The 21,325-nt window shown below is 46.3% G+C and overlaps 1 protein-coding gene across 1 annotated transcript in view; it reads left to right on the top strand.

Annotated features, from left to right (window-relative positions):
- The window catches only part of LOC144609696 (GRB10-interacting GYF protein 2-like), a 134,801-nt gene extending 115,270 nt beyond the window's left edge, over positions 1-19,531 (top strand). Inside the window, 7 exon segments of the mRNA XM_078428199.1 lie at positions 1,077-1,234; positions 4,476-4,558; positions 4,560-4,607; positions 4,610-4,645; positions 11,278-11,337; positions 13,588-13,726; positions 15,333-19,531. Of these exon segments, the coding sequence (XP_078284325.1) occupies positions 1,077-1,234; positions 4,476-4,558; positions 4,560-4,607; positions 4,610-4,645; positions 11,278-11,337; positions 13,588-13,726; positions 15,333-15,400 (592 nt within the window). The 3' untranslated portion in view covers positions 15,401-19,531.
- Positions 19,532-21,325: the final 1,794 nt, after the last annotated feature.

The following is a 21,325-nucleotide window of genomic DNA, read 5'->3' as shown; positions in this document are numbered from 1 at the left end:
CAAAGACTGGACTGGGCCTCATCCACTGTCAGAGGCCCAAAGCAAATCGGAGGAACAGCCCCTCATATTTCGCTTGGGCATCTCACAACCCAGTGGTATGAATATCGATTTCTCTAACTTCAATTAACCCTGGTGGGGAGTGCGCGGGGAAGTGATTGTGGTGGAATCCAAACGCAACTTCTCAGAACCATCGCAAAGTGATGGGGCCAGGTAGGGTTGCCAACTATCCCGTATTAGCCAGGACATCCCATACATTAGGCTAAATTGATTTGTCCCATACGGGACCGCCCTTGTCCCACATTAGGCCCAGGGGGCGCTGTCGGCCCGGACACTGTAGGCTCGGGGACCGCTGTAGGTGGAGTGGGAGCACGTGGCTGCTGACTGGGTGAGGTCACGTGGGCCGCGGGGCGGTGACGTCACCTTTTGTCCCTGATTTGGGAGTGAGAAAGTTGGCAACCCCAGGGCCAGGTGACATCATATCATAGAACAGTACAGCACAAGGACAGGCTCTTCGGCCCACTATGTTTGTGCCAAACCTGTTGCCAGGAACCTCTCATCTCCCTGTGCATATTCCATATCCCTCCATTCCCTGCCTATCCTATGGATATCCAAAAGCCTCATATCTGCCTCAAGCACCAACCCTGGCAGCACCTTCCAAGCACTCACCACCCTCTGTTTAAAAAAAAAAGTTGCCCTGAATATCTCCTTGAAACTTTGCCCCTCTCAATTGAAAGCGGTGTCCTCTAGTATTTTATTTTTCCATCCGGGAAACAAGTTTCTATCTATCTATGCCTCTCATAATTTTACATCCTCCCGTATTTTTCTACGATCTGCAGTGTTTTGCTTTTCATTGACGAGCCAGGTAGAGAAGCCATTCCTTGATGCATGGATTACTTTAGGTGCTTCCTGTAAATTGATTTCCCAAAGTAGATTAAGGTGCGAAGAATATTTTTCAAAATTTCAATGGTATGTAACTCAGTTCTCATTGAAAAGTTTACTCGAGAACAGCTTTTATGTTTGTTAATCCACACTATATTCTCAACTTCAAATACTTTTTTGTTTAATCTTTTGTGCAGCGACTCATATGGAATTCCCACCAGACCGAGCAAGAAGAAAACTGAAGATGAGGAGAAGTTACTGAAGCTGTTCCAGGGAATGAACAAAACTCAAGATGGCTTCACACAGTGGTGTGAACAAATGCTGCACGTCCTTAATACAGCCAACAACCTAGATGGTGTGTGTCCATTGGTTGTTTCTTCAGCCTAATCGCGTTTGTGGTGCTTTAGAGCTAAGCCAAGAATTTTGTACATTTTAAGACTTCATTCTTTTGTACATTTTAACACTTCATTCTTTTAAGTTCTTGAGTGTGGGTCCAGGCTGTCTAATCTCTTACTAGACAACCTTCCGCTCCTGGAGATCAGAGTTGCTGCATTCCCTCTAAGGCATTTCTGTCCTTCCTTGGGTTGGGTGACCCGACCTGTACTACATTATTTCAATAGATAATAGACCATAGGTGCAGGAATAGGCCATTCGGCCCTTCGAGCCAGCACCACCATTCAATCTGATCATGGCTGATCATTCTCAATCAGTACCCCCTTCCTGCCTTCTCCCCATACCCCCTGACTCCGCTATCCTTAAGAGCTCTATCTAGCTCTCTCTTGAATGCATTCAGAGAATTGGCCTCCACTGCCTTCTGAGGCAGAGAATTCCACAGATTCATAACTCTCTAACTGAAAAAGTTTTGCCTCATCTCTGTTCTAAATGGCCTACCCCTTATTCTTAAACTGTGTGTGGCCGCTGGTTCTGGACTCCCCCAACATTGGGAACATGTTTCCTGCCTCTAATGTGTCCAACCCCTTAATAATCTTATACGTTTCGATAAGATCCCCTCTCATCCTTCTGAATTCCAGTGTATACAAGCCTAGTCGCTCCAGTCTTTCAACATACGACAGTCCTGCCATTCCGTGAATTAACCTAGTAAACCTACGCTGCACGCCCCCATTTCAGGTGTGATCTCAACAGAGCCCTCTCCATTCTTGTGTTCAAATCCTGCTGCAATATAAGCCACTGTCTTCCTACTTAACTGCTTCACTTTCATAAATTCAAGGAGCAGAATTAGGCCATTCGGCTCATGAAGGCTACTCAGTCATTCAATCATGGCTGAACTATCTTTCTCCCTCAAACCCATTCTCCTGCCTTCGCCCCATAGCCCCTGACACCCGTACTAATCAAGAATCTGTCAATCTCTGCCGTAAAAATATCTACAGCCGTCTGTGGCAATGAATTCCACAGATTCACCACCCTCTGTCTAAAAAAATAGTTCTCATCTCCTAAATGTACCTCCTTTTATTCTGAGACTATGACCTCTGGTCCTAGACTCTCCCACTAGTGGAAATATTCTCTCCACATTGACTCTATCCAGGCCTTTCACTACTTGGTAAGTTTCATTGAGGTTCTCCCTCATCTTTCTAAACTCTAGTGGAAACAGGCCCAGTGCCGTCAAACGCCCAACCACAAATCACATGTTAACCCATTCATTCCTGTGATCATTTTTGTAAGCCTCCTCTGGACCCCCTCCAACATCTGCACATCCTTCCTCGGATATGGGGCCCCAAACATTTGTTAAATGATGTACAGGACTACAAAATATTCTGGTTCATACCACAACCTCTTTGTTCCATATTATGTCAATATTCTTGCCCTTTAACTTAACCAATCCATCTTATGAGGCCCCGCCGCTTACTGTGGTAGTTAAAAATACCATTCAGGTTTGTATCATCAGCAAACTTGGATGTATTGTGTTTGATCTCCTTCTCCAAGTCATTTGATATTGATGTGAACCGCTAGAGTCCCAGCAGTCCCATCAACGCTCAACAAGCCTTAACCTTCCAATTTAAACATAGCCTATTTTTTCCCCCCTGCAGTTGAATTTCCATCTGTTAATATTGGTATTGCACCTAAAATCCCATGTTCTTAATTTTTATTTTTATTTACGACTGCTTATGTTGCACCTTATTTAAGACCTTCTGAAAAACCAAATACTACACACCCACTGGTTTCCCCTTCTCTGACTTTCTGATTGCAGCATAGTGAAACTTTGTCAAATATGATTTCCTTTTCGTACGTACTTGTGCACAATTACAACTTCCTGCAGTGCTGGATTCTGGCAGCACTCCTGCTACTGATATCAGAGTAATAGCCTAATTATATCTCTGAGTTGTTCACTAGTTTTATCTTGTAACCAACTAGAGGTTCTGTCTTGTGCCACGCCGAGTGACCCTGTGTGGCACGAGATGGCATTCCAGCTAATTAATGGGCATGTAACCATAGGTGTGGGGCACAGTGGCGCAGTGGTAGAGTTGCTGCCTTTGCAGCGTCAGAGACCCGGGTTCGATCCTGATTATGAGTTAGTACGTTCTCCCTGTGACCGGGTGGGTTTTCTCCGGGTGCTCCCACACTCCAAAGATGTACAGGTTTGTAGAGTAATTGGCTTCTGTAAAATTGTAAATTGTTCCTAGTGTGTAGGATGGTGTTGGTGTGCAGGGTGACTGCTGGTTGCTGTGTACTCGGTTGGCCAAGGGGCCTATTTCCACGCTGTAGCTCGAAAGTTTAAATCAAAGGATTTTTGATTTTTTTAGATTTAGAGATACAGCGAGGAAACAGGCCCACCGGGTCCGCGCCGCCCAGCGATCCCCGCACATTAACACTATCCTACACACACTGGGGACAATTATTTTTCTCACATTTGCCCAGCCAATTAACCTACATACCTGTACGCCTTTGGAGCGTGGGAGGAAACCGAAGATCTCGGAGAAAACCCACGCAGGTCACGGGGAGAACGTACAAACTGCGTACAGACGGCGCCCGTAGTCAGGATCGAACCCGGGTCTCTGGCGCTGCATTCGCTGTAAGGCGGCAACTCTACCGCTGCGTCAATCCTGCACTCACGGATTGACGATACATTCAGATTTTTTCCTCCCTCAGTTTGAGCTGGTTTTCCTTGTCTTGGTGAATGTTTGTGACTCCCTTCCCCCCCGGCCATCCTGTAAAGCATCGCATTGAAAAGATCAAGATGCACCCTTGTGTTTGAGAGACTGTCAGTCCCTGTATAAACACAAAATCCCAAGCCTTGCAAAACGTTTCAGGTACACTAAGCAACGGTTCATGTATCTCTGCTCCAAATGTCAGCAACCTCTGCTGGATGCTGGGTTTTCTGCTCCTCACCATCTGTTCTGAGTGAGGTGAGCGGAGCTTATGCAATTTTTGTTGCCTTTGGAGAAATTTTTTTCTGCCACTGTCTCATTCCCACGCAGAGGCGGACTCTGAAAGGTTCGTTCTCTCGGGTCGTAGCTTTGCGTCCCAGAGGGGGGAAAGCTTGGTTTTGTGTTTATTTGCTCGGGTCGAACCAGAATCGCTATAACGATGCAAATTGTATTTGGACCCCTGGCTTTTCATAGACGTCTTTCTCGTTGTAGTTCCTACGTTTGTGTCCTTCCTTAAAGAAGTGGACTCGCCATATGAGGTGCACGATTACATTCGTGCGTACTTGGGTGACACCCCCCGAGGCCAAAGAGTTTGCCAAGCAGTTCTTGGAAACGTCGTGCCAAACAGAAAGGCCAACCAGCAAAGACAGCAGCAGCAACAGGTAGAATATGGTTGACTAAAAAAAAAAAAATCAATGTTTAGGCAATAAAAAATATCAGGTCTGCACCCTAGTGCAAGCTAGTAGTACTGCTGCCTGACAATTCCAATGGCCTGGTCTCAACTTGGGTTGCTTGCACCCCAGCAGTATGAACATTGACTTCTCTAACTTTCTCTCTCTCTCTAACTTTCTCTCTCTCTCTAACTTTCTCTCTCTCTCTCTCTCTCTCTCTAACTTTTTCCTCTCTCTCTCTCTCTCTAACTTTATTCTCTCTCTCTCTCTCTCTCTCTCTCTCTCTCTCTCTCTTCTCTCTCTCTCTCTCTCTCTCTCTCTCTCTCTCTCTCTCTCCCTCTTCTCCTCCTCTCCCTCTCTCTCTCTCTCTCCTCTCTCCTCTCTCTCTCTCTCTCTCTCATCTCTCTCTTTTCCCCCTCTCTCTCTCTCTCTCTTCCCCCTCTCTCTCTTCCCCCTTCCTCTCTCTCTCTCTTTCTCTCCCCCTCTTTCTCTCCCCCCTCTTTCTCTCCCCCTCTTTCTCTCCCCCTCTTTCTCTCCCCCTCTCTCCCCTCTCTCTCTCCCCTCTCTCCCCCTTTCTCTCCCCTCCCCTCTCTCCCCTCTTTCTCTCCCCTCTTTCTCTCCCCTCTTCTCTCCCTCTCTCCCCTCTTTCTCTCCCCTCTCTCCCCTCTCTCCCTCCCCTCTCTCCCTCCCCTCTCTCCCCTCTCTCCCCTCTTTCTCTCCCCTCTTTCTCTCCCCTCTTTCTCTCCCCTCTTTCTCTCCCCTCTTTCTCTCCCCTCTTTCTCTCCCCTCTTTCTCTCCCCTCTCTTCTCTTTCTCTCCCCGACGACATTTTATCTCTGTACCGCCCACCTCCCCTCACTTCAGTCTGAAGAAGGGCCTCGAGACCTGAACGTCACCCATTCCTTCTCTCCAGGGATGCTGCCTGTCCCGCTGAGTTACTCCAGCATTTTGTGTCTATCTTCGATTTAAACCAGCATCTGCAGTTCTTTCCTAACATCCAGTGCTGTTTGTGTGGAGTTTGCATGTTCTCCCTGTGATCATGTCTTCTCCAGTTTGTCTGGTTTCCTCCCACATCCCAAAAATATACAGGATGTCAGTTAATTGGCCACCTTAAATTGTCCCCTGGTGTGTTGATAAGTGGTTGATTCTGTGTGAATGTGGGGGGAATAAAATTTATTGCGTTGAATTCGCATTAAGAGTACAAGACATTGGTGAGGCCACATTTGGAGTATTGTGTTCAGTTTTGGTTACCCTGTTATTGGAAAGACGTTCTTAAGCCGGAAAGGGTTGCAGAAAAGATTTACGAGGATGTTGTCAGGACTCGAGGACCTTAGCTAGCGGGTGAGGTTAGCAGGGTAGGATATTATTCCTTGGACCACAGGAAGATGAGGGATGATCTTTCGAGGTGTTCAAGATCATGAGACGAATAGGTCGGGATATTGCGAACCAGTGGACATATTTAGATTTAGATTTAGTTTTAGAGATACAGCGCGGGGGGGGGGAAACAGGCCCCCAGCGATCCCCGCACATTAGTACTATCCTACACACACTAGGGACATTTAAAAAAAAATTACATTTGCCCAGCCAATTAGCCTACATACCTGTACGTCTTTGGAGTGTGGGAGGAAACCGAAGATCTCGGAGAAAACCCACGCAGGTCACGGGAAGAACGTACAAACTCCGTACAGACGGCGCCCGTAGTCAGGATCGAACCTGAGTCTCCGGCGCTGCATTCGCTGTAAGGCAGCAACTCTACCACCGTGCCGCCCAACTTATAGGTTTAAGTTGAGTGGGGAAAGATATAATAGGAATCTGAGGGGCAACCTTTTTACACAAAGGGTGATGGGTATTTGGAAGGAGCTGCTGGAGGAGGTTGTTACTATCACAATGCTGAAGAAATATATAGACAGGTACATGGATAGGATGGGTTTAGAGGGATATGGGCCAAACGCAGGCAGGTGGGACTGGTGTAGATGGGCGTGTGGGCCGAAGGGCCTGTTTCCATGCTGTATGATTCGTGTTTTCTAAAAGGAACAAAGCAAAAGTTTAATGTCAGGATAAACCCGATGGTCTGAAGGGTCTCCATGCTGTTTGTCCGAGTCTGTGGCCCTACAGTCTCAAAGCTACAAGTATGTAAATTCACAGAGTTAACTTTATAGATCAATGCTCTCCTGGTCATATTGAAACAACTTTCCTGTTCCGTGCCTTGACTTTTGATGGTACACCCTTGACCCACCCTTGCTGAAGTGTAATTATTCGTTGAATCGTCATTCAGTGCACATTGCAAGAGGTATAGGCAGTTTTAATGGTTCCCAGCGAAACCTTGGCTTCAGTGGACATGGTCTGAATTATCAATAAGCCTGGATCGTTTGAAATTGTTAATCTCCCCTCGGCTCCATCTGTCACCTTTGGCAGTCGTGGTTGTGCTAAAAGTCTGTCGTACTTCAGAATTTCATACTTCTGTACTTCACGTATAAAATGCACTTGAACCACGTTGATTTAGTGACCATTAAACCGTTATTAGCATGGGTTGACAACATTAACAAGGTATTATACCAGTGCTTATCTGAAACGCATGTTAATGGTAAGAACAGCTGATAATTAGCTGTGAGGCTCTTGACGTTTGCATGCTGTTTGAATAGACAATAGGTGCAGGAGGAGGCCATTCGGCCCTTTGAGCCAGCACCACCATTCAATGTGATCATGGCTGATCATTCTCAATCAGTACCCCGTTCCTGCCTTCTCTCCATACCCCCTGACTCCGCTATCCTTAAGAGCTCTATCTAGCTCTCTCTTGAAAGCATTCAGAGAATTGGCCTCCACTGCCTTCTGAGGCAGAGAATTCCACAGATTTACAACTCTGACTGAAAACGTTTTTCCTCATTTCCGTTCTAAATGGCCTTCCCCTTATTCTTAAACTGTGGCCCCGGTTCTCGATTCCCCCAACATTGGGAACATGTTTCCTGCCTCTAACGTGTCCAATCCCTTAATAATCTTATATGTTTCAATCAGATCCCCTCTCATCCTTCTAAATTCCAGTGTATACAAGCCTAGTCGCTCCAGTCTTTCAACATACGACAGTCCCGCCATTCCGGGAATTAACCTAGTGAACCTATGCTGCACGCCCTCAATAGCAAGAATATCCTTCCTCAAATTTGGAGACCAAAACTGCACACAGTGCTCCAGGTGCGGTCTCACTAGGGCCCTGGACAACTGCAGAAGGACGTCTTTGCTCCTAAACTCAACTCCTCTTGTTATGAAGGCCAACATTCCATTGACTTTCTTCACTGCCTGCTGTACCTGCATGCTTCCTTTCAGTGACTGATGCACTAGGACACCCAGATCTTGTTGTACGTCCCCTTTTCCTAACTTGACACCATTCGTATAATAATCTGCCTTCCTACCACCAAAGGTTATAACCTCACACTTACCCACATTAAACTGCATCTGCCATGCATCCGCCCACTCACACAACCTGTCCAAGTCACCCTGCAACCTCATAGCATCCTCCTCACAGTTCACACTGCCACCCAGCTTTGTGTCATCTGCAAATTTGCTAATGTTACTTTTAATCCCTTCATCCAAGTCATTAATGTATATTGTAAATAGCTGCGGTCCCAGCACCGAGCCTTGCGGTACCCCACTAGTCACTGCCTGCCATTCTGAAAGGGACCCATTTGTCCCCACTCTTTGCTTTCTGTCTGTCAACCAATTTTCTATCCATGTCAGTACCCTACCCCCAATACCATGTGCTCTAATTTTGTCCACTAATCTATGTGGGACCTTGTCAAAGGCTTTCTGAATGTCAAGGTACACCACATCCACCGGCTCTCCCCTGTCCATTTTCCTAGTTACATCCTCGTTGCCGGAGCTGAGGCAAATTAAGCCCGATCCGTCCAAGCCCCAATAACGTGGCCCAGTAACCTTTGTAGATTCATGAGGCAAACGTCAAAAGATTGCCCAGGGTCCCTGAATGAGCGCAGCTGCAGCCATACTGAGCTTGACGTCAGCAAGCGTAAAACGGCCCGTTTAATTGACAACATTTCACAGCGACCTTTCTGTCCTCGGCCTGCTCCACTGTCAGAGTGAGGCCGCATGCAACTTGGAGGAACAGCGCCTCGTATTTTGCTTGGGCAGCTTACACCCCAGTGTTACGAATATTGAATTCTCTCATTTCAAGTAACCCTTGCATTCCCTCTCTCTCTGTCCCTCCCCCACCCTGGTCTTCCTACTGGTTTCACTGTCCTGCTAAGTTTCACTCTTCGCATCTACTCCTATTACCTTTTCCACAGCCGACAATGGACCGTTGTGAGCACCACCTTTCCCTGAAACGTCGCCCATTCCTTCTCTCCCGAGATGCTGCCTGACCTGCAGAGTTACTCCAGCATTTTGTGAATAAATACCTTCGATTTGTACCAGCATCTGCAGTTATTTTCTTATACCACCTTTCCTTGGTCATTGTTGCTGCCTTTGATTTGTTCTTTTCATACCTTCCATTCATTTGTTCCTTGTACCTTTGTAGTTTCCCTCTCCCCAGACTCTGTCTGAAGAAGGGTCTCCATCCGAAATGCCACCGATTCCTTTTCTCCAGAGATGCTGCCTGACCTGCTGAGTTACGTCAGGATTTTGTGTCTCTATCTTTCTTTCATTGACAACCTGGCTGCATGCCACTGACTCATGAGTTACATTGTATTCTACCCAACGATGGCACAGCAGTTTGCCAGGGCTGTTTCACAACCATCTCCCAGCTTGACACAGGCAGCGACTGCACTGAAATAGTGTGCCTTGGGTTCCTTTTAATTCTTTCCCCCTTCACTTTAAACCTAGGTCCTCTGGTCCTCGATTCCCCTATTCTGGGAGAGACTTTGTCTACCTGATCTATTCCCCTCATGATTTTTTACATCGCTATAAGATCATCCCTCATCCTCCTGCACTCCAAAGAATGGATTAACAGCGCGGAAACAGGTCCTTCGGTCCACCGGGCCCGCACCAACCAGCGATCCCCACACACCAACACTATCCTACACCCGCTAGGGACAATTTTTACATTTGCCACGCCAATTAACCTACAACGGTGTCCTCGCCTGCTCAACCTCTCCCTGTAGCTCAGCCCCTCGAGTCCTGGCAACATCCTCGTAAATCTTCTCTGCAGATTGACGACATCTTTCCAGCTTGACGACATCTTTTCTATAACAGGGTGCCCAGAACTGAGCACAATACTCTCAATGCGGCCTCACCAATGTCTTATACGACTGTAACATTGTGTTCGTTGAACACACCTGGCGGCACGGAGGCGCAGTGGTAGGGTTATAGACAATAGACAATAGACAATAGGTGCAGGAGTAGGCCATTCAGCCCTTCGAGCCAGCACCGCCATTCAATGCGATCATGGCTGATCACTCTCAATCAGTACCCCGTTCCTGCCTTCTCCCCATACCCCCTCACTCCGCTATCCTTAAGAGCTCTATCCAGCTCTTACAATTGCTGCCTTACAATGCCAGAGACCTGGGTTCGATCCTGATTGCGGATGTTGTCTGCACAGTGACCTGTGTGGGTTTTCCCTGGGTGCTCCGGTTTCCTTCCACTCTGTAAGACGCACAAGTTTGTAGGTTAATTGGCTTCGGTAAAATTGTAAATTTGTACAGGTTTGCAGGTTAATTGGCTTTGGTAAAATTGTACATTTGTCCCTAGTGTGTATAGGATAGTGTTGGTGTGCGGGGATCGCTGGTCGGCGCGGACTCGGTGGGCCGAAGGGCCTGTTTCCGCGCTGTATCTGTACACATAAAAGCATTGCACTGAAAACGCATTCAAGAGAGAGCTAGATAGAGCTCTTAAGGATTGCGGAGTCAGGGGGTACGGGGAGAAGGCAGGAACGGGGTACTGATTGAGAATGATCAGCCATGATCACATTGAATGGCGGTGCTGGCTTGAGGGGGCGAATGGCCTCCTCCTGCAGCTATTGTCTATAAGTGCTAAGACAGCAGGCTGACTGAGTTTATCTGCCTTTTTAGCGAGAGCCTTGACCGTTCTAAGCTGAAAGTTCCCAATGAATGAATGAATACTTTATTCTCACATGTGACAAGTTACAGGGATTTTTTTTGCTTTCATACCCAAGGTATGCAAGTAGTTGCCCCTAAAGGGCGCTTACTAAGTTACAAAGTACCCCTGCGTCAGATCCCCCTTTGTTCTTCCTACCCCCCTCCCTCCCCCCTTATGATCGCCCCCCCCATGCCGAGTTGGCCATTGCTCTTCCCCTCCCTCCAACCAAAATCCTCAGTTCAAAGAACTGAGCTTGACTAAGTCAGTGCAACTCTCCATAGATAATTAACCACTCACTGAAAGACTTTCGGGTAGCAATTTTATGACCATATGAGGCAATGAAATGTGCAGTTAGTAGATTTGTCATAAATAACCTTGTTCCTGACTGACCAGGGGTTGTGCACTGAAGACGAAAGCTGCAGTGGAACATGGGAAAATAACTCTTCCCCCGTCTCAGTATTTTACACGTTGCTAAAGGTGTAACACAAAGTCCATCTTCCCTCAGTATCTCACCGTGGTGTGATGCATCTTGTGTTTGGGTTCAGATCTTGTAGGTTTATCATGTTTTCCTTTTTCCCCTCCTAGTTAACAAAGGAGCTTTTAGGCCTTACCGGGAGCATCTCTCTGCAGCCTGACAGATTACAGGTTAGTATAGAATTTATCTGGTTTCTCTCGGTACAGTAAACCCTCCCCCCACTGCAATAACAGATCTCAGCGTAGTGGATTTTGGTTACAGCGGACTAAGATTCCCGTTGCACTGCCCCCACCCCTACCCCCGCCACTTCTACCAGTTACCCAGCAAGCTGATGCCACGTGGTGGAAGCTTCCAGTTGCGGGGCCAGAGAGAGCAAGCAGCATGAAGGCGTCGGGGGTACCAGGCCCGTCCCCGGTGTGGGCCCGGGGGCTCTACCACTGTGGCTCCCCCCGGCCTGTGAATTCTCGTTGGTTTAACTCCTCCCCACCAACGCCGCTTTTCTTCCCTCCCGGCCTTGAGTTAAACTTTCCTCCCCCCCCCCCCCACCCCCCCAAAAAACTCGGTTATGCCCGGTGGCGCAGTGGTAGAGTTGCTGCATTACAGCGAATGCAGCGCCAGAGATCCCAACTACGGGTGCCGTCTTTACGGAGTTTGCACGTTCTCCCCGTGACCTGCGTGGGTTTTCTCCACAAGATCTTCGGTTTCTTCCCACACTCCAAAGACGTGCAGGTATGTAGGTTAATTGGCTTGGTAAAGGTAAAAATTGTCCCTAGTGGGTGTAGGATAGTGTTAATGTGCGAGGATCGCTGGGCGGCGCGGACCCGGTGGGCCGAAAGGGCCTGTATCGCTAAACTGACCTAAAAATTCGGCAAAGATGTACACCATAACCCTCCCCCAAACACCCTGCCCTGGTACGTTATAGCGTGGGTTTACTGTACTGCGGTCACAGTGGGATTTGCTCCCGGTTCCTGGAAACAGATTGAATGGGAATTTTTACTCATCCCTCACAACATGTTGACGTGCTAGATTGCGGTGCTAGTGACCCTGAGATGACCTTACGGCATAAGGGGTGTTGTAAAGTCAAGCGGGTTCAGTCTGTCCCTCGTTTCTGTTTGGAGGCATGGTACAGGGGGAGGGAACCCGGAGCATTCTCCATTGGACAAGTAGGCAGTCTTGTTATTCTCCATCACCCTCCTTTACTTGCTTTTATCATTTTCATCCAACTTCAATTTAGTTTAATTTATTATCATGTGTACCGAACTACAGTGAAAAGCTTTTGTTGCGTGCTAATCAGTCAGCATAAAGTCTATACATACATGATTATAATGGAGCCTTCCACAGTGTACAGATACAGGATAAAGGGAATAAATAAGGTTTAGTACAAGATAAAGTCCGATTAAAGATAGTCCGAAGTTCTCTGATGGTAGCTCAGGACTCTGGTTGATAGGATGGTTCTGTTGGCTGATGACAGCTGGGAAGAAATAGTATCAGTGCAACTCAGAAACAAAATGCCCACTCTGTCACCCCATGTCCTTAAAACCATCTGAAGAAGGGTCTCGACCCGAAACGTCACCCATTCCTTCTCTCCCGAGATGCTGCCTGACCCGCTGAGTTACTCCAGCATTTTGTGTCTACCTACAAACCTACACCTTCGTTCCTACACAAACCTATCCATGTGGTGGTTACATTTGAAGTAACTGTTTTATTTTCTTGTATTTTGAGATTAGCTCTGGGATAGCTCTCAACAGCAGTTCGAAATGTATCTGAACCATCCATCCTACCAACACTGGAGAGCTGTCCTGAGCTACAATCTACCTCATTGAAGACCCTCTTTGATCTGACTTTTTCTTGCACTAAACGTTATTCACATTATTCCCTTTATCATGTACCTGCACACTGTGGACGGCTCCATTATAATCATGTGTTGTCTTTCCGCTGACTGGTTAGCACGCAATAAAGAGTTTTCACTGTACCTCGGTACAAGTGGCAATAAACCGAACTCAAACTAAACTCAACTAGTCTTCCTTCTCTGAGCCACGCACAGCCCAAGTACTCCAAAGTTGTATCCCTTCTGTCCAGCTGTTGAGTTAGATTGCCTGTTGTAAGAGATTCTGGTGGCGACAAGTAGACAGAAACAAAGAGCAGTTTTCAGTCAAGCCATTACCAGTGTGGGTCTTCTTTATTTTACAAAGGTACCATGCTCATAGTCACACACACATTCGCTAGACTCATAAGATAATGAATATATCACGTGACACCAAATCGGACCATTCTGGTACTGTACCTTTAACAAAAGCTGGTCACTGTACCTCGGTACGCGTGACAATGAACTAAACTCGACTCAACCGTAATATCTTACAACAGGTATCTGTTTTAAGCATTATGGTGAATTAACTGTGTGCTGGCTTCTCTCGTGCCAGGACTCCATCTGGGCAAACAGCTTACAGTCACTGTTCCAGGCCACTCACAACAGTGCACAGCAGTCATCTTACGAGTGCTCCCAAGCTGGGAAAAAGAAAAAGAAGCAAAAGATGGTGAGGGCTGATCCTAGTATCCTGGGTGAGTTTCACTCCCTGCTAATTGCCTTTATTTTAGAACGTAGAACTGTACAGCACAAGACCAGGGCCTTTAGCCCACGATGTCTGTGCCAGACATGATACCATGTCTTATCTACCTTGCGCATAACCCATATCCATGTCCCTACACAGAAGCCTCTTAAATGACACATATCTGCCACCACCCCCGACAGAGTGCCATCCTCTGTGTAAAAACAGAAGTTACCCTGCACATCTCAGTTTTCCCTGTTCTTTTTCAGTTCACTCTACCTTTTTTTATTTCCAATTCACTCATTTAGGCAGTTCTGGAGAACCTTGTTCCATAAAGCACACCTGTCCTCCCAAAGATTAAAGATTTGTGAATGTTTAAAGCTGGTTTGAGAGGTTAGGCTTTTATGGGGAATGGCATCTTGACGGGAAAATGCTTCACGATGCAGGTACTTTATTATCCCCCGAAATATCATGATAGAGTTTTATTACTTTGTTAAAACGGCACGGTGGCACAGCGGTAGAGTTGCTGCCTTGCAGCACCAGAGACCCGGGTTTGATCCTGACAATGTGTGCGGTCTGCATGGAGCTTGTACGTTCTCCCCGTGACTGCATGGGTTTTCCCCGGGTGCTCCGGTTTCCTTCCACACTCAAGACGTGCAGGTTTCTAGGTTAATCTGGCTTCTGTAAATTGTCCGTAGTGAGTAGGATAATGTTAGTGTACAGGGATCGCTGGTCAGCCCAGACTCGGTGTGCAGAGGGGCCAGTGTCCGCCTTGTAACACTAAACTAAATCCCATCCCATCTCTTTTTGTCTTCCCTTCTTCACCTTCCACTCTCACCACCCCTCACCCCTTCCTTGGTTCCCAAGATGTGCATGTTTCTACAGATGCTGGAATCTTTTGCCCATCTCTAGTTGTCCTGAGAAGGTTGTAGTAAGATGCCATCTCCAACCACTGCAGTCTGCGGTCCAATTATAATTAGTTTGTTGCAACAGATTTTATCAATTAGCTTTGAGAGTTGATCACACTGTTATAATGTTTGCATAGTTATTAACATTAATTTTAAATTTCCAAGCTGACAGCCTTGGATTTGTGCCTGTATTAATATTGAATGACACCATTGTAATTTACTGCACCTTTTCACCCATCTAAGTTGGCTCTTTGGAAGAGCAGTTGTATTCATGGCCACGATTTTATTCATAACACTTAAATTCTTGTTTGGCAAGGCCCTGATCACTGACTTTTGTGTTATTTATGCAATTGGTTTCAGAGCATTCTGACTCCCGTTAGCTCTTTGAAAAAAATCTCATCTTCCCTTTAGATCCTGGATGGTTGATTTGAATCTGCAACATCTATTTATTGACTCGCTCGTCAAAAGGAGTGGTTTACTCCAAGACTTTGTGATCTTGAAAGCCTTCATTTGATGTAGGAAAATACCCTTTTATCATACAGGCATCTGAATTGCATGCCCAATATCATAACTGCTGTTTCCTACTGTGCTTTTAAGTTTAAGCTAGAGGTAAAACGTAACTGTAGCATTGAGAACTTGGGACCAGACTCGTTTCGATTTGAAAAAAAAAAAATCCCTTTTAATTTGTGTACTTTCTTTTAAACGCAACAGGCTTCTCTGTGAATGCATCATCAGAACGACTCAATATGGGAGAAATAGAGACAATGGATGACTTTTAAACAAGGTTTTTTTTTTTAAAAAAAGTTCCTAAAAGCTGCCTTTGACTCCTAATTGACCGTACCTGGAACATGCTTCATGGTAGGCGTCCACAGTGATGAATCCAGGATCTCCACTCTGTGATGGCAAGAAGTGTGAAATTCACTTAAATTTTTTTTGTGTGAACCCTCTGGGTACTTCCGCTCTTCATTGGATGAAGCACCTTAATAACCATGCACTTTATCAGACATTGTACATAGACTGAAACTGGAGGTTTTCTTGAATATAAAGTTCCTTTTTTTTGGAAATATATCTGCAAAACACTGTTACTGTTTTTAAAAATTAAAAAAAAAAAAATGTTTTTTTTTTTTTTGAAAGGACGTGGAACCTGAAGAAATGCACTTAAAAGACTGAATCCAGAACTGGAACCTATCTATGGTGTGCTATAGTTTGGACAATGTGATTTGAGTGTTTAGGCCCCCCTTTTTAAAACAAAAAGAAAGGCAGAGAGAGAAAGGAAGAGAGAGAGAGAGAGAGAGAGAGAGAGAGAGAGGGAGAGAGAGAGAGAGAGAGAGAGAGAGAAGGAAGGGAGAGAGAGAGAGAGAGAAGGAAGGGAGAAAGAGGATCAGGAGGCCACTTGCTCAGTTTTGCTTTGGTAGCACGTAAAGCACCGAGCTACATTGGACTAATCCGAACAGCACTGCGCGAGCGAGAGTGGATTTTCAGCGTTTACGTGGTGCTTTATACAAGGAATGTATAAAAAAAAAAAAAGACAATAAATATGTACTTGGACAGAGTAGTTCAAGTGGACTGCTGCGCTGACAGCTTTTTGTTGGTTTTGTTTCTTAAAAAAAAAAGCTATTCCCCCCCCCCCCCCCACACCTTCCCTGGGTTAAGAAACTCTTAACCTGGGATTCCAAGCTCACCGACAGTAACGAGGAACCCGTGATGTCTTGGCAGTCGCACGGCCTGCAATGCACCCAGAAGCGGGTGGCGGCAGAAGAACCGGGGGAAAGAGAGAGAGCCCGGCCCTCCAGTTATGATTTGTTCTTCAAGATGGCGGAAAGACCCTTATGATCCCCCCCCCCCCACCTCCCCTCGCTTTATTCCACTGAGGTGACTCTTAACAGCACTGCAAGGGCTGTACACTAATTACCACTGTTCGTGTGGGACCATTTCAGTCTTGTGTGTATTTTTTTTTAAAGAAAAGAGGATAGTTGTACTCGGTATAAGTTTGTGTGTGTGTTTTTTTTCCCCTCCCAAATTTAAACTTCTGTTCCCATTTGGAATCGATCCAGAGTGGTAGGACTGAAGTGTACCTCTTTGAAAATTGGCTGCTTTATATTTGGACTCGTGGCGGAATGGCTCCCACTGACGATGCATGTTTTTGTTTTTTGTTTTCCTCGTTTTTCTCTTATCAAAACCACAACTTGTCTTAAAAAAAGCTTTAAGAAATGAGGTGACCCACAGGTTAGTATGCAGAGAGCCTGGGTGGAAAAAGTGTGCTCGCTTCACGAGGAAGATTGGAATGAAGGAGTGAAGTCTAGTTGGCTGGAGAGGGACAGAATAAAGTCAGTAAGTGTAGTTACGCTCTGCCTGAAGAGTCTATTTTAAAAATGGTAGTGAAACCCTTTGGAGGAGAAACGACAGTGATTCAGTTAAGAAAATGCATCACCCGGGGCCCAGACCCCTGCACTGCAGAATTATCCCAGGTTGTCAACTCTGGCGCCTCTCAGCCAAGGCGGCAGTTGGAATTCTTCAGATCACACCAGACCCTTAATCTGCTGACAATATCCGTTCTTGCTCCAGGGACTCCCGATTATACAGCATCCAAGTGGATCTGGAATCGGGTCTGGATAGGGCATTAGTCCGTACGCCGGACCACGCCTGTGTGTTTTCCAAGATTGCACACGACGTTTGAGTCAAGAACCTACCTTTGAGGAGGGGGCAGGAGGGGAAGTGGCGTTGTCCCAGTTGGGACATGGGACCTACGGAGTTTATTGTGCTTGCAGGACAGGGGAAGAGAACCTGGTTTAGGTGCAGTGGTTTGGAAGTGAATGCACATCATTAACTCATTGTGGTAACTATGGTTATAATGTAATTGTGTAAATGTAAAGACCATTTCAGTATTAACTAACCTCAAGTGTACTTTTCCAATTCAAAAGTGAGTGCATCTCCGAATTTGTTGGTGTGAAAAGGATGTTTGCAACTCTCCGGATGCAGTTTCTCAGTTTCCTCCCGTCCACAAATGCATTTGACCATCTGAGTTTTATTACACATGCACTCCAGAGCGCTGTTTAAAATAGGAATTGGGCGTGAAGGGAGTAACTGCAACTGTTTTGCCCGTGAACGTGTGTTTCTCTCGCCCTGCGGTAAAACAGCTCGCCCCCCCCCTGCTGATGTAATTTTGTGCTCATCCCAATCCACCTGCGATCCACCTTTGCATCTGGTTCATTTCTGCAGTGGATGCAAGAAGGCAGAATTAGTTTTTTTTGTTGTTCAAAAAGTGGCTGTATTTTCCCGCCCCCTGATTTGAAAGTGTGTAAAGTGCATCGTGCCTGATTTGAGATTGCTGCTTCTGTTCTGTTTTTTTTGGAAAAACTTTTAACTTGCTTTTTAAAAGCTTGTTAATCTTCATTCAAGCAACCCCACGTTCAATAAATTACCCCAAGCAAGTCAAACGAGGGTAGTTTCCTTTTGAACTTAAATTTGTTCAAACTGGCGGTGCATTAAGTCTAGGTTGCTGTCGTGAGGATGGAGTTTGTAAACAGTGTTTTTAAATGCTGTGTGTGTTTCCTTGGTCACTGGTGCTGGGGAAATATGCACACAAAATTGGGAGCATGATGTACTTGTGTGAGCATTAAGATGCGGCCAGTACAAGCAGTCCTTTTCCAGTGTACTGCTTTTGAATTTACCACATAAACATCTCTTCACTCCCAAAGCCTGTCGTCATTGGAAGAGTTGACCTGCTCGAGTCCTCGCACAGTTTGTCGACTTGCTCGCCCTCCGCCCATCGACTCTCTGGGTCAGGATTCAGATGAGTCCCTTAACAAGCAAGCCTGTGCTGCTTCCAAATTTTAGACAGAACGCACAATTATTTTTTTTCAAATGGGTCGGGCACGGAGAGAGCAAGAATCACCACATGACCTCTAATCTACCTGGAGATATTCTTTTTGCCCATTCCCTCGGCTAGCTTTCCGCGTTACTGTTTGTTTGAAGTTCTCCTAGGTAGACTGGTTGAGTTGTTGAAGGTGGTTTGCCCTGTGGAAGAGTTCGCTGCACCAGAGCCACCAGACTGGATTGCTTCTAGTTGTGATGTGTTATGTTCTGGATTAGTTCCTTCAAATCACTCCCACTGACCATGCAGAGATTTAATTTCTTCCCTATTGTCTATCCCGAGCTTAATCCATCTATCCATCTCCATCCCAGAGTTGAGAGAAAATATATGAATGTACCAGTGGTTGTCTCCCAAAATGTGCACGCTTGGTCTGGCTGTGGTGAGATTCCGTCGTGTAGCCTTTGAATGTTTTACTGTCTCGAGCGTGGTCTTGGTCTCATGCCAACCTGATGGCAGCCCAGATTAAAGGCCGTTGCAGGCGATGGAAAGTTGAGCATAGGACAAATGCATCGGCTGCCGCAAGGGGTGCATTCCAGAGCTTGGCGTCGACTCCAGGCCTTCGTGTGGTTTCACCTAAAACCCCCCTCCCCTTCCCCAGGCCACAGCACTCGGCATGCTCGCCCCAGGGATTAGCTTCACTGCAGGATTTCCTCACCCTGTGTGCCCGTTTTGTGTTCGGCTGCTATTGAAAGGAATGACGATTGTAAAGACTATAAAAGCCATGAGCTAGCTTGTTCAGCCCCGGCGTTATTGTCCCAGATATGAAGCACCACTTATTGCATAAGCTAAATTAATTCTGCACTCTTCTCGGTGTAGATGTGTATATTTTAAACCATGTCGGGTTTTTTTTTTTTGTTGTTGTTTTTTTGCGCAATGCCACATTTGCTTTCTGGAACACGTCCAGGAATGTAGGCAAATGAAGGAGATGTTATTTTGGGCTTGGGAGGAAAGGGAGGGACATTGCGGAGTTAATGCAAGTTGGATGACTTATTTGCACAACTGTTTCATTTGATTTTACAACCAATATCTGTTTGTGTGTGTGTGTGGGGGGGGGGGGAGGGGGGAGGGATTGGGTGGGGTTCGGGACGAGTGTAATGTACTTTAAAAAAAAAAATGTTGTGCATATTCTCCGGAGCTTTGTAGATACTTTGCTTAATTGTATAAATAACTTGTACTTTTCGTTGGTTGGAAGCCTGACTACACAGTAAAGTTTAAGCCTCCCTCTGCTAAACATAAGACATTATTTTCCAGGTTGGGGAAGCTCTGTGAATGCTGCCTTTTCACAAGTCTTTCGAGCTTTGCATTCTTTCTGTGGATGTAATAAAGGGGGGTGGGGGGGGGGGGGTGGGGGAGGGGGGGGGGGAAGAGGTAAAATAAGACAGACAAATGTAAATAGTTTGAGATGTAAACAAAAAAAACAACAGAATAAATTCGTACTGGGTTTCTGAAACTGAAATGACTTTTTTTTGTGGTTGTACATCTGGTATCATTTCACATTTAGCTGCTTTTTCAAGATGACAACGCAGAATATTGCGCACTTGACTCAATTTACTTTCAATTGTTTCCGCTGCCTGCGATCAACTTCCATGCCCCAGTGGTTATGGAGGTCAAAACATCCTCAGAATGCAGCCCACTCTGGAAAATCCAGTTGTTCAATGTCACCAAGTGATACCTCTGTTTAGTTTAGAGATACAGCACGGAACAGGCCCTTCGACCCACTGAGTCCACACCGACCCGCGATCCCCACACACTGACACTTCCCCCCCCTCCCCACACACACACACACACACAAGAGACAATTTTACATTCATACCAAGCCAATTAACCTTCAGACCTGTGTGTCTTTGGAGTGTGGGAGGAAACCGAAGACCTCGGAGAAAACCCACGCAGGTCACGGGGAGAACGTACAAACTCCGTACAGACAAGCACCGTAGTCAGGATCGAACCCGGGTCTCCAGCGCTGTAAAGCAGCAGCTCTACTGCTACGCCATCATGCCGCCCCCAAGGGATGAAACGAGACTGTCCTGGAAATCCTTGAACTGTCAGGTCAGACATTAGGGAGAAACAAGGAACCATAGATGCTGATTTACCAAGGAAAGACAAAATTCAGGGAGTCAGGCAGCATCCCTGGAGAACATGGACTGGTGACGTTTCGGGTCGGAACCCATCTTCAGACATTTGCCGATGTGTGCTCTTGGATGGACATGGGTAAGTAACCCTGTGTAGGAAAATAACTGCAGATGCTGGTACAAATCGAAGGTATCACAAAATGCTGGAGTAACTCAGCGGGTCAGGCAGCATCTCATGAGAGAAGGAATGGGTGACGTTTTGGGTCGAGACCCTGCTTCAGACTGATGGGTAAAACGGTGAGACACTTCAAAGCAGGCCAGGTGAAGTTTCCCTCAACGGAAAAATGTTAGCTAGTTGTTATTTAAAACAAAAATTGTTTTAGAGATACAGCGCAGAAACAGGCCCACCGGGTCCGCGCCGCCCAGCGATCCCCGCACACAAACACTATCCTGCACCCACTAGGGACAATTTTTACATTTGCCCAGCCAATTAACCTACATACCTGTACGTCTTTGGAGTCTTATTACATTAAGTTAGCTGCCACATTTCCTGCATTGCAACAGTGACCACTCTACATTTAATTGCTCGATTGGTCACAAAATGCTGGAGTAACTCAGCAGGTCAGGCAGCATCTCGGGAGAGAAGGAATGGGTCACGTTTCGGGTCGAGACCCTTCTTCAGACTGATGTCAGGGGGGCGGGACAAAGGAAGGATATAGGTGGAGACAGGAAGATAGAGGGAGATCTGGGAAGGGGGAGGG

This window comes from Rhinoraja longicauda, chromosome 34, assembly GCF_053455715.1.
Source record: "Rhinoraja longicauda isolate Sanriku21f chromosome 34, sRhiLon1.1, whole genome shotgun sequence".
In the NCBI taxonomy this organism is placed as follows: Eukaryota; Metazoa; Chordata; class Chondrichthyes; order Rajiformes; family Arhynchobatidae; genus Rhinoraja; species Rhinoraja longicauda.
Note: the sequence above shows the minus strand (reverse complement) of the source record. Positions and strands in the feature narration are given on the sequence as shown.